The 12,618-nt window shown below is 42.4% G+C and overlaps 1 protein-coding gene across 4 annotated transcripts in view; it reads right to left on the bottom strand.

Moving 5' to 3' along the window:
• sbno2b (strawberry notch homolog 2b) overlaps positions 1-12,618 on the bottom strand; it is a 55,409-nt gene that overhangs the window by 23,704 nt on the left and 19,087 nt on the right. The window contains exon 1 of one of the 4 annotated variants that reach the window (XM_018728209.2): positions 6,709-6,953. The exons of the other annotated variants lie outside the window; for them this stretch is intronic. Coding sequence (XP_018583725.2) covers positions 6,709-6,828 — 120 coding nt within the window. The 5' untranslated portion in view covers positions 6,829-6,953. Of the gene's footprint in view, positions 1-6,708; positions 6,954-12,618 lie in introns of those variants that run through there. 4 annotated transcript variants of the gene reach the window in all.

Raw genomic sequence — 12,618 nt, forward strand, 5'->3', positions numbered from 1 at the left:
ATCATATAAGCAGGAGTTTTAAACACTGGTCAGAAAGCATGTTGGAACTCAAAACCAGTATAAACCACAGGATGTTGAAAGCTCTTTTATTGTTTGTTTAATAATGTTTACATTAGTCCAGAGTATTCTTCAAAATTAAAGAATAAAGGAGCCCCCTGGAACTAAAGCAAAGCAGAACAGAGGTCTATTCAGATGTTTCACAGAAACCTGTGATGTAACCTGTTCATACTTTCTAAACGCTATTTTAACACTGCTACATTCAAAATGGTATTCCCGTTTTTAATTCTGTGACTTACACAGCAGAAACAGTGCCAATTTCACTAATTTTGAAGCTCCACATTTCATAGAGCATATACCGTCACACAATCATGTTACCTTACATACCTTACAACTTTTAAATGCTTTTGCTCTTTCCCCTGCCTCCCTCCTCCCTCACTGCTGATAGTTTTGCCACGTTCTTAAAGGCGAAGACATTTTCATCACTGGCAAGTTCTTGGCACCCCCCTACATCAATTGTGGCTTTCCCAGCAAAGCCTCATTGTTGACCCCAATCAGAAATCTGTGACCTACTGCTCTCATGCAGACCCACCATCTGCTCTGTTGACCCCATCCCTTAAGCTCTTCTACAGGTCATTTCTTGGCTACTTATTTCTTTCATCTCCCCTATCATTAACTCCTTGCTCACTGCTGGATGTTTCACGTCTCCCTTCAAAATTGCCCTCATCACTGGAAGAAACTCTGAACCTAGTCCAGAATTAGAATGTTGACAACATTTAGCTGACGCTTTTCTCCAAAGTGACTTAGTGTTATGGTTAGTTATTTCAAGCTATTGTAGTTATTTACCCATGAATACAAAGCTACAATTGCAGTTCAAACATCCACATTTATTCATTTAGCTGATGCTTTTCTGCAAAGCAACTTACAATGTTAAGGTTACAATTATCACAAGCTTACAATTAATTACTCATTTATACAGCTGGGTAATTTTACTGGAGCAATAAAGTAAGTACCTTGCTCAACGATACCACAGCCAGAGATCGAACCTATGACCGTGAAGTCCAGAGGCAGCAGCATTAACCACTACGCTACCAGCTGTCCCTGAATTACAAGCCAACCTCTCTTGTCCCTTTTATGTCAAAAACTGTGGAATGTGCAAACAATTTATTTGGATTCCTTGCCCAGAACGATCTCTCGGATGCCCATCAATCTAGATTCAAAGCCAGCCATCCACTGAAACGACCCTCCTTGCAGAATCAGAGCTCTCAAGCTCTCCAGGTGTCAATAGGTGTTTGGTGAATAAAGAAGGTTAACAAGACCCAACAACTAGCCTACCCAAAAACACATGGTTCCCCAGCTAGAATCAACTCCCTTTCCTCGTTCCTCATGCTCCTCAACCTCCCTGCAGCGTCTTGACACTTTAAAGAACCAGCTTTTACTCCACTCTGTTGGATGGCTTGACCTCAAAGGAATGGCAATGAAAGGGCTAGGGTCCAACTTATAAGGTTGAATTTACCAGGTGGTCTGGCATGGCTCCCCATCTTTCCCTTAATCTTTCTCAACTAGTGTTCTGCAGGCTTTGGTGCCGAGTCCCCTGTACTCCTCCATCGACACCTCTTCCCTTGGTTGTCTTTGGCTCTCATGGATTCTCTTGTCACTGCTATACAAATGGTACTTGGCTCTTCTCTTTTCCTCCTGCAGCTACAGACAGACAGTGGGACAATAAGTTGCACTGCTGTCTCTCAGCGCCTGGTTGGTACAGGGGAACATAGATTCGATCCCCATGTTCTCCCCGTGTCTGCGTGGGTTCCCCCCCCCAGAGTCCAAAGACATGCTGTTCAGGTTCACCCATAGTGCGTGAGTGATAGAGTGTGTTCCACTGATATATGGATGAGTGACCCAGGGTAAGTACCGTATTCAGCAGTGTAAGTCACTGCTGTGAATAAGGTGTGTGGGCTGATAACATCACATAAAGTTCATTGGAAGTCGCTTTGGAGAAAGGCGTCTGCTAAATAAATGTAAATGTACTCACTTATCGCTGCCTTCCACTTAGACATCTCTGATCGCCCTCTACAAGACAGATGGCCTTTACCTCCCAGATGAACCATACACCTGTGAAGACCTCTGTCAAACCGGACAACTTGCTTATTTCAATAGCTTCGTTGCTTAACAGTCTGGGAATAAGGATGGACTCCATCTCAGCTTCTCTTACACTGATGCCATTATCTGGTCTTGCAGATACATCCTGTGCATCTCCAGGATCTGCCTGACTACACAGCTTCTAGTACAGGCCATGATGATATGCTATGTGGACTACTGCAATTCTGTACTGTCTTGCCTCCTGGGCTCCCCCATCAAATCTCTCCAGCTACCTCTCCAACAGATATAGAACACTGCTGCATGAGATGTGTTTGACCTGCCACAGCATTCCTGTGTATTGTCACCCTTTACCCCTCTCTGCTTTCTCCCTATAGCTGCCAGTATCAAGTTCCATATTCTGATTATGATCTACAAGACCATGAAAAGACCTACTGCCCAACACCTACAGGACCCGATTCCTTAGTAATCCCCAACCAGCTATGCTCCTCCACCTCCAGCTGCTCGGTGGTGGCACACATGAAAGGTCCAAGATCAAAAACAAAGATTCTCAGTTCTGGCTCCATTGTGGTGGAATGGTCCCCTCTTAAAGTGTATGAAAGGTCTCAAGACCAATCTCTTTCAGACTCACTTCTCCTGAGATCTATTTACTCCATAAAATAATGTAATTTATCACATACACTTTTTGAATTTCATGTCAACTCTACAGGCTGCTCATGCAATGTAACTGTTAATGTCACCCAATTTTAAAACATGTACTCTATACGCAGCTTCCTCCATAACACATACCGGTGTAAATAGTGACAGTACTGTGAGAACTGTATCCTATCTGCATCTATGTCAGGGACAGCTGGTAGAGCAGTGGTTAGAGTTAATGCCTTTGTATCCAAAGGTTGCAGTTTCGATTCCCACCTCCTGCTGTAGTACCCTTGAGCAAGGTACTTGCCCTAAATTGCTCCAGTAAAATTTCCCTACTGTATAAATGACTAAATAATTGTAACTAACACTGTAAGCCAGTCTGGAGGAAAGCGTCAGCTAAATGAATGTAAATGTCCATCTGTTGGTGGAATTAACTTTCTTTTGGCGAGTTGTACTTCACTTTGGACAAAAAGTGTCTGTTAAATGAATAAATGTAAATGTATGGTAGTAAACATCTGCTCACAGGAGTGCAGTCTAATGGACTGTTTCTGGAGACACATTCACACACTAGGAAGGACTAACATACCAGAGCACAAATTACACAGTCTTCAGTTCACTGACAACACATGACCCTCAGACAGTGACCAGACCAGGCAGTCTTATACTGTAGTCAGCCTACTCTGGGAAGGTCCCTTCTGGCAGTTTTCTCTGATGATGGTGGAGGTTAATAGCAGCTGCAGAACCAGCTGCCTGCTGCTGCTGCTCTTCCTCCTGTCCCTCACAGATGGGACCGATGCCTGGGTACCTCAACTTTGGACCGGGCTGTTTCAGCCACTGGTTTTGTTTGGTTTCATCTCCTTTACCTGGCAGTGATAAACTGGACTAGTGGGCCCACCTGCCGCAGTAGAGGAAAACTGGATTGTTGTGGAGAGACTTGCAATTCTAGTTCCATATGTGGGGGGGGGGCAACACATTTGGCATACAAATTGTGACCGGTACAGTACTTTTTTGTTCAATGTCTGTAAAGCCCTCTTAACTGGCTTTTCTCCCATAGAGAGCTTACAGTATATTCTTAATGTAAAAGAAATCCAGTAAGGATACAAAATGCAATCATTAAATTACACTATCGGTGGGCCGCTGAACTATGGCACCCACACTGACTTCAACAGTGAACACAGACACATGCCTTGTCAGCTGATGTGTAGGCAGTTAGAAATCCACTTCTTTTTACCCTACAGTCTATTAGTTTCATTGGGCAACATCAAGTATTTAGAGAAGAGCACTATTCACCCAATTTCAACTGCAGTGCTGAATGTGTTAGTGGGTGTCTGGTGAGTAAAGAATTAACAGCCATCTCACCCACCCAAAATCACATGGTTCCCCAGCTCAGGATGGCTAGTATGATATGGCAGGAATTTGTAAAGGGCTCTCCACAAATGAAGCATTTGTTAAAGTACCCATGTACCACAGGTGAGGACCTTTGAATTTAGTCTGTTTTCACATCATGGACTTCATTTAGTCATTCAAACAGAAATTTAGGCAAGGTACATTACTGTGATGTGAAGAGTAGAACCTGTGCTCACAAGTGCACGGCCTTAACCATCACCTGCTACCCTGGATCAGATGACTAAAAGTGGCCTCGAAGGTCTAGCCAGCTGTAATGTCAGCTACACAGCCTGTGCTCAGACACACACGCACATCTGGGGGCACACGCCACCAATCATAGCCGACAGGATGTGGGGTGGTACATTGTCAATACCACCAGATGTGTGTGTGAACGTGTGAGGGAGGGGCACTGACGGACTTACAGTAAGCCACTGTCACTGCTGCCTAAAAAAAAAAAAAAAGATCCTAAAATAAGAGGAACAAAAGGTGGGGAGGGGGGCTAAAATACACGTACAAGAATATTCCTCCTAAAAGCCTTGTATCATTGAAATAGAAAGTCCAGTGCATGGGAGAAAAAAAACTATTAAAAATAGTTCTCACCAGCTTTCCAACACTGATCACTGACACCGGACCAGCCTGGGTTGATTTGGCATCTATGGGGCTGATAAACTAGTACCGATTTTATTAAAAGGCTCTGCATTAACGTTAACTTACCATGACATAATCACAACCAGCAATGAAAGAAATACTAAAACTAGATTCTATTTTTAAAGAAATACCATTTATTTATTTATTTATTTTTTTTAATTTAAGCAGTAGCTCACTTCCCTTTTCACCCTCTCAGTTCTCTCCAAACCTGAAGTCGCTGGTTTTAAAGGTGTAGAATGTAACAGAACTGAACGCCATATTAAGCCATTAATGTTATAGCTGCTCTCTTTAGAATGGTGACCCGTAAGCTTTTTTATTTCATTTTTCATCAATAAGCAATGCAACATAAAATGTTCTCATTAATGTATTTATATAGTAAGCACTAAATTGTTAATTTGTTGTTTAGGTACTTTCCATTTCTAACCAGGGGCACCTGGAAAGAATGCCCAGATTTTGAAGCGTTGGTTAGTTGGGCCTTCCACTCCCTGGGATTACTTGCATTTGTTCACATATTTGTTTAAAATTGTTCATGAGAACAAAAATGGCAAAGAAAGCTATTCTGTCCATGGGCTCCTATGATACAGCTGTGTCATCAAGAATAATCTGTCACTTGAAGTTGAATCAAGGCGGTTATGACAGTGACTACAGAATGCTTTTGGTGAATAAAATCATTGATCCCAAATTTTTCCTACAAACCTCAGGAAGCCTCATTCATACTGATAGCCTTTTTAAGGCCTCTGACGCCAACCCCCAACCCCATAAACTGCCTTGCTCTTACGGTCCCACCCTTCAGTTGAAAAAGGCTCTTCCCTGCTTGTTACCCTTGACTTCCAGTAACCCGCTGGTCCCGCCTTTCCAACAGACCAGCACATTAACTGCAGGAAATTTATCACATCAACGGCAGGGAATCAGACAAATCCCAAGGGCTCTTCTGAAACACTGTGCCATTTCTAAAAGGAGAAATTCTGAACTGTTAATTCAAGGAAAAACAACAAACTAATCCAACATGACGTACTGGTGACTAAGAAAAAAATGAACTAGTTCTGTCTGACCTCGTAATACATCCTTAGTAACAGCATGCTTGTGTAAATAAATAAAAATAATTTAAAAAAGGGGTTCTGACAAAGACAGTTTTGATCAGAACTGAGTAGCCAATGATCATCTCACCCATCTCCCTATTTCAGACCCTGTCCTTAACAGGTAACATTACATGTCGATAATGATTTATCATCATGTTTGTCAGGAACAGGCGATAGTGCCCAAATCTTACAGCGATTCCTAAGCCTTATCTAAGGGAAAACAGGTTCATACCTACTGGTACTGACCCAGGGAAAGTACGATCGCTGTCTCTTGTTGGTAGTCATTCATGCAGCACTTGCATTTCTAACAAACCACCAACTGTAAGGACGCGGCATATCAGTTTACTGTGAAGACTAAGACGACTAACATATCTGCCAGAGGAGTGGAACTCAGTGGTGCGCTTTTACTCTTTAACATCTGACAAAGGCTAAAGGAAGTAAGAACACACTGAGTTTCAATGTCCAATTGTTCTGTACTACAAAAACTTTAACAAAATAATTATTAGGGAAGAAATTATATATATCGATATCCAACACTTTTCTCCAACGTGACTTAGAAAGATTTAGTCATTAATAAAGCTGGATCCTTTTTAGTGCAGCAATTTAGGGTTAGCACCTGGTTTAACAGTTACAACAGCGTGGTGTGAAATTCAAACCTGGTTCCTTCCAGTGCACGGAAAATGACACATAAATCACGTAGCCCCTTTGTCATCACACTCTTTTGAGTACATCTAATGACAGTGATGTGCTAACAAATAGAGAAGAAAACCCCCTGAACACAGAAGTCGCACAAAAAGTTACTTATGAAGGACAGAGCTGTCTTCTGTCTTCCAACAGAAGAGAAATAAAAGCAGCGCGGTACCTTAGGTATTCCCAGTTGAGAACAAAGTTTACTCCAAAACTGCATCTGAGACATGAGTCCGAGGGCTGCTGAGGGAAGAGCTACTGTCCGAGTACGAGTGTGAACACAGGTCGCTTCCATGCGCCTTAGCTTGGGCTGCTGCTCACAGCTGTGGCATGTCCAGAGACGAGCTCAGTGGGCTCCGCAGTCCTCGCACACAGCCGCGCCGTGAGCAAACACAGCCCGGAAACTGGAATGACGACTCCGGCCAATAAGCTCTGCAGGCACTTTCCTTCCGGGAGGGGAGGGGAAAGGCAGATATTTGCATAGAGGTTTGACTCACACTGACTCTAGTGAGCTGCTGGAAGGGGGAGTGTGAGAGAGTGGTGGGGGTGGGGGCCGGGAGGAGGAGCTTTCAGGAAATGATGCTTTTGTTGGTAAGTGACTGAAATTACTGGCAGTCGGGCCTGGTTTTCTGTACATGGTGTAACTCAACCGCATTGCTAGTGTAAACAGTGCAGTGCGATGCTCTCCGCACCACACACTGTGCTGAGCAGGGCACTCATACGCTGCTGTTCGGAGCAGTGAAAATCATTACCTTACCATCATTACATTCTTTTGTTTTCCTTTGGTGAACACATTTCAGACCGTGGATGTGTCTTCCCGAACCATTTGTGCTTCTTTTCCATATTGAAACTTCACCAATTACCCCAGAGTTTTTTTTTTTTTAAACAAACTTTTCCTAAGCCCCCTTTGAAATGATGGACCTGCGATCCTGAATATTACATTGCCCTTTTCGGAGATCATGCTGGATTTTCACCGCAAGCTCATATGCACTAGTCCATTAAACCACCTTCAACACAAAGGATATAGACAGCAGCTATTTTAAGTTTTGCGCCTTAAGTTAGTGGGCAGCACTTAGCCTGCTGGGACCTTTCTGGACCAAGAAGAGCAAGAGAACTTTGGCATTAAAGTTAACATCATTTTCCATAAACAATGGAATGGATGCACTGGTTATCAAACAAACTCATGGGGATGGTCAGCATACCACAGCTTTATTTGGTGTTTATTAACAAACCCGCAGGGCCAACTGCTCAGTGCTGGCCCAGTAGGAGGGGTGTGTGGTGGGTCTGGCGCCACAGTGGCGCCGACAAGGAGCATCATGCTCGGGAATGTGTCCCCTTGTGGCCCCAACATCAGTCCAATGTGGCACACCTTGTCATATGTCATATACATTCACTGAGCCCTTCATACTCAAGTGTGTGCCATTTACAAATACAGTTGACCAAAAAATTGACTTTAATCATAGGTGGTGCTATTAGAGGGGGGTTATCATACTTACTCCCCTGGAGACAAGTGTGTTCACTGCTCCACAGTACATCCAGCTGACCTGCCTCAACTGGTGTAAACAGTCCATCATTAGGATACATTTATTTTAGGCCAATTATGTGCTTTTCTTCATAATTCCCATACAGTATTAGAGGTTTACTTGAATTTCATTAAAAAAAAGATTATTCAGACTCAGTGAGGAGAAGATTGATGACTGCACTGACACAGAGTGTTACTGCACCTCAGGCCTGGGCAAAGTGAGGACTTTGCATTTTGGCTGAAGCAAAATGAAACTCCTGTGTCCATTTTAACTTCCTGTACTACATTAAAGACAGTGCAGTGGGCAAATCACAGCACTGAAGACAGGCTTGACAGCAAAGTCAGGGAAAGCAGCAGACCAAACAAAACCGACACAGCAGAATTTCCTAACAGTGTGACAAACTGTTGATGTTAAATGAGTGGAAAAGGAGGCAGCGAGGACAATGAGTATGTGGCAAACAGCTGAATCACACAATGGGCCACTGCTTTCTACATTCACTGAGCCCTTCATAGGGTGAAAAGTGTTTCAGCTGAAGTGTTAAACGCAACTCTTAAATGTCAAAACAGAAATTAATACAATCAGTTCTCACACCCAGAACTGAACACATAAGCAGTCTCCTATGCCTGCCCCCTCTGCTGTAATGAAAAACAATAAAATTCTGCCTGTGGTCGTTGTCTGCTGCTGCAAAACAGAAGCATCCAGTAAAGCAGGAAATAAAATCCAATTGTCTGAGCACAAGACCGTAAGAGGTCCTTTTAGACACACAGGGTGTGGTACTTGCCCTTGGTTATGTGCAATATGAACTGCAAATCCATGAGACCAGACAATGAACAGTATGGAACACAACCAGCATCACTGACATTCACTGGTAGTAGCATGTTCTGCTAGGAGAATCAAAGAGGTTTCTCAGTGGACAGATATGCCATCGCCACAAACACTCATGATTTCAGATATGTTTATCAGGGCAGCCAGAACCATCTCCTTCTATGGCAATGAACCAGGGTTGGCCGATTTAAATCATCAATGTTATCAAATGATTTTTATTTTTTAATCAAAATCAAGTTTACACTCCCCCCCAATATATTTATTTTTCATCCAACCTTAGAAGGTTTATTTGGTAACATACCTAGAAGCACTTGAAAACAGCTTTAAAATTACAGAAAAGTATCAGCACAAAGTACTTAAATGAACATAATAAATATCAATTACTTCATTTAACGACAAAGATTCCAGGACAATTAAACCAAAGTGTTTAATACGCAAGTCAGCTTTAAACAGCTTATAACACATTAAAAACTGTCAAAAATTAAATTACACCACAACTTTTGGATAATCATATTATAGACACCAATAGTTTGACAAGAAGTACGGGTTACTTAAGGCTCACCCAGCTCAAAGTTCTTTAGGGCCTTGAAGTGAAACAAGTATTGCTGCAATTTAAGTGCCAGTCCAAATCCATATGTGCTAAAGACACACACTATGCCTGCAGAGGATGTTGTGACAAAAAAGTTGGCTGACAGCAGCCATGGATTCTGAATCAATCACTATTAACAATTGAAATTGATCACTTTTAAACATTTTCAGGAAGAATAATTTAATAGCAGTGTTACAAAAATTTAACACTGAGTTACAGAAAATGCACAAGGTTTGAAAAGAAAAAAAAAAAAAAAAAAAAAAAAAGGTTTAAAAATTTTTTTTAAACCGCCAACCCAGGAATGAACAGTGATTTCAAATTTCTATGGAAAATGTTGAACACAGGCATTCAATTTGTCATACACACATCTGTCATACTTAGCAGTGAGATGTGAATCTCTGTGAGCCTCTGTTCTTACACGCAAATATGCAAACCTGTATTTACAACTGTTTTTTCCTAGAACTACTAAGAACATTACTAACACCTTGGATAAGTTGTTGGCACTATTCTATAGTTAATTCTTTTCTACTCAAGTCAGGGGTATCATATTGCTACTGAATTTCAGAGACCTAACCTGTCACTTCCTTGTTATGAATCACACATTTGGTTTTTCAACCTTCTCCAGTGTGTCAGATACACGACATACTTGCGCCATAACAAAGAATGACAGATTCTTAAGAAAAGCAGAAACTGACTCCGCAGCGAGTAAACATTTTACGGACTGTTCAAATGAAAAGGGTATGCAAACTTGGGTGATGTTCACATCCAATCAAGAGTGGGTATGCAAAAGGAACTCATCTTGGGCTGCAAACAATTCATTCCCCATCTTTTAATCTCACAGCCTCTTTTCCCGTCTAAAGTGCTGTCATAAACTTGGGTTACTCTGGTTTGTAGCCGACTGAGCTTCTGACTATGTAATCTATGACCTGAAAGGCACAGCTGAAGGCACCCAAATGGATAGAGTGTGAGCAGCTGAGAGACAAGTCTGACTCTCTCTAGCTGTCCACCAATGGGCCCAGGAGAACACCCCAGTAAAGCACCCTGAGGACCTTGGAGGGCAGCAGGGACCCCTAGTGGACACCAGGAAAACTAACAGCTCGCAGTAGCCCTGCTCCCACACTCACAGCCCCAGCTTGTTTCAGTGGGCCAGAAGACAGTAGTAGGTGACTGACTATATCAAACTCTGAAATAGCTGCAAATAAAAGAACAGGGTAATGCATTTGCTTTTAAGACTTAATCATACATCACTGTTGTCACCAAGCACAACAGAAAGATAGACAAATGATGTGACTGTTAAAGGCTAACTTCAAAAAAATTTTAAATGTGCAAATGAACATCCTGTAAACAGCCTACATTGCACTTCTTCACAATAAGAGGATATCCTGATAAGAGCTTTATGCTCAAAAACAACAAAGGAAGACAATTCATTGCTGCATTCATCGCACTGTCAAAACAACAACCAAAAAAAAAAAAAAAAAAAAAAAAAAAAATTTTTTTCAGAGAAACATGCACATTCTTCAGGTGCTCTTACCAGAAAGGCTGTTGCCTTTTGCTGTTATAATCGCACTCTAATCCTGATGCTCTTTCACCCACATTTCACAGAGTGTGAAACTGAAGACCGTCACAGATTTCTCTTGTTCACAGGCTGTGACCTGACATAACCTCTCATATGCCCTGTGAAGCAGGCAAATCCAAGAACAGGACTGCTGCTTGAACTGGGTGAGCAGCTAAGCAAAGGGAGCTCAGAGCAGAGGCTGGTGAGTCCAGCACCAAGACAGAAGGTGCAAGCTCCACAGAGTCACTCATACTTTGGGTTGCACTGGCAGGATGACTCAGGAACCTGTGACCTGCATTCGTGTGGGGGCTTTGGAGACACACCACGCAGGCACTGGGCTCCACAACATACCACAATAACGCCACCATTCTGCTTCAAAAACACAGAGCCCAAAGCCCTTTTCAGACAATGGCAGGGTGGGACTGCAGGTGTGAAGGTGTGATAAATGAAGGCGGCAGCTCGAGAAGCAGCACTTACTCTTACCATTGCCTTGCAACAACTAGAAAATTTAAACCTGTTCATTTAATAATTACTTATTAATTCTGTACATTTATCCCAACACTGACCCCACTGAAGTGAGTCCAGTATTCTTCAAGGGCAGGCAAGTAGGTGTAGCTTCAGCTCTCCAAGGTGTGGGTAACCTTGCGTTCTGCAGCTCTGAGACCTTCTAGCCTGGCTGCACACAGCTTAACTGGTCCCTCAACCAGGAGACCGAGTGCCACACCTATATGACAACAGTCTCTTCCCATCTACATTTCTGCTCTACCCTACAATCATAACACTGTTCCACACCATTTTATCCAGATGGATAAGCTACAGAGGAGTATTTGTTGTTGCCTCAGATATGTTACATGTCTCACACATGCAGTACGCATTAGTTTCATAAGAGAAAAATGAAAATAACCAAGACAAAATGAAACCAGAGACAGGTTACACCAGCCTCATCAGATTTGCTAGATAAAAACTATGGCTACAAAGTTCTTCCACAATTTTAGACTGAACTTCATACAGAAAATTCAACAAAGTGGATGATGGAAAAATGAGCATTGGAAGCGCAACAGGTATGCGAAACAAACGCAAAGCCTAGTATTTTCATATATATTTCATGCTTCATGAGACAGTGGGGAGCGTATAAATGAAACGAAACAAAATTAAATGAAACTTCCCATACTGATTCATAGCAACTTAGGCCCCAGGACCACATCACTGGGTTCCCTGTTTACACGATCAGATGTAGTCTCACTAGTGTGCTACCAAACCCCACAGTATCCCCATGACAGTGTACTGGGGGAAAGAAGCAAACAACGAAATGCTTAAAGGCAACGTGTACTGAGACTAAACTGCACCATGCTCTATGAGGCTTTGAGTGCACAGGCAGGTCAAGCTCTTTCCCACAGTGCTGGGCTATTTACTAAAGGTCTTCACAGATGGATGCAAAAAACATGTTGCTGTTGGATGTCTGCATTATTAGAGGCTTGTAATGATTCAACTCTTCTTGTTTTACTAATTAAGAAAAATGGAATAACGAGACTCCCCCAACCCCTACATAAGAAGACCTTGAATAAAGGCTGCTTGACAAAACAGGATACGCAA

This window comes from Scleropages formosus, chromosome 9 (assembly GCF_900964775.1).
Source record: "Scleropages formosus chromosome 9, fSclFor1.1, whole genome shotgun sequence".
Lineage (NCBI taxonomy): Eukaryota > Metazoa > Chordata > Actinopteri > Osteoglossiformes > Osteoglossidae > Scleropages > Scleropages formosus.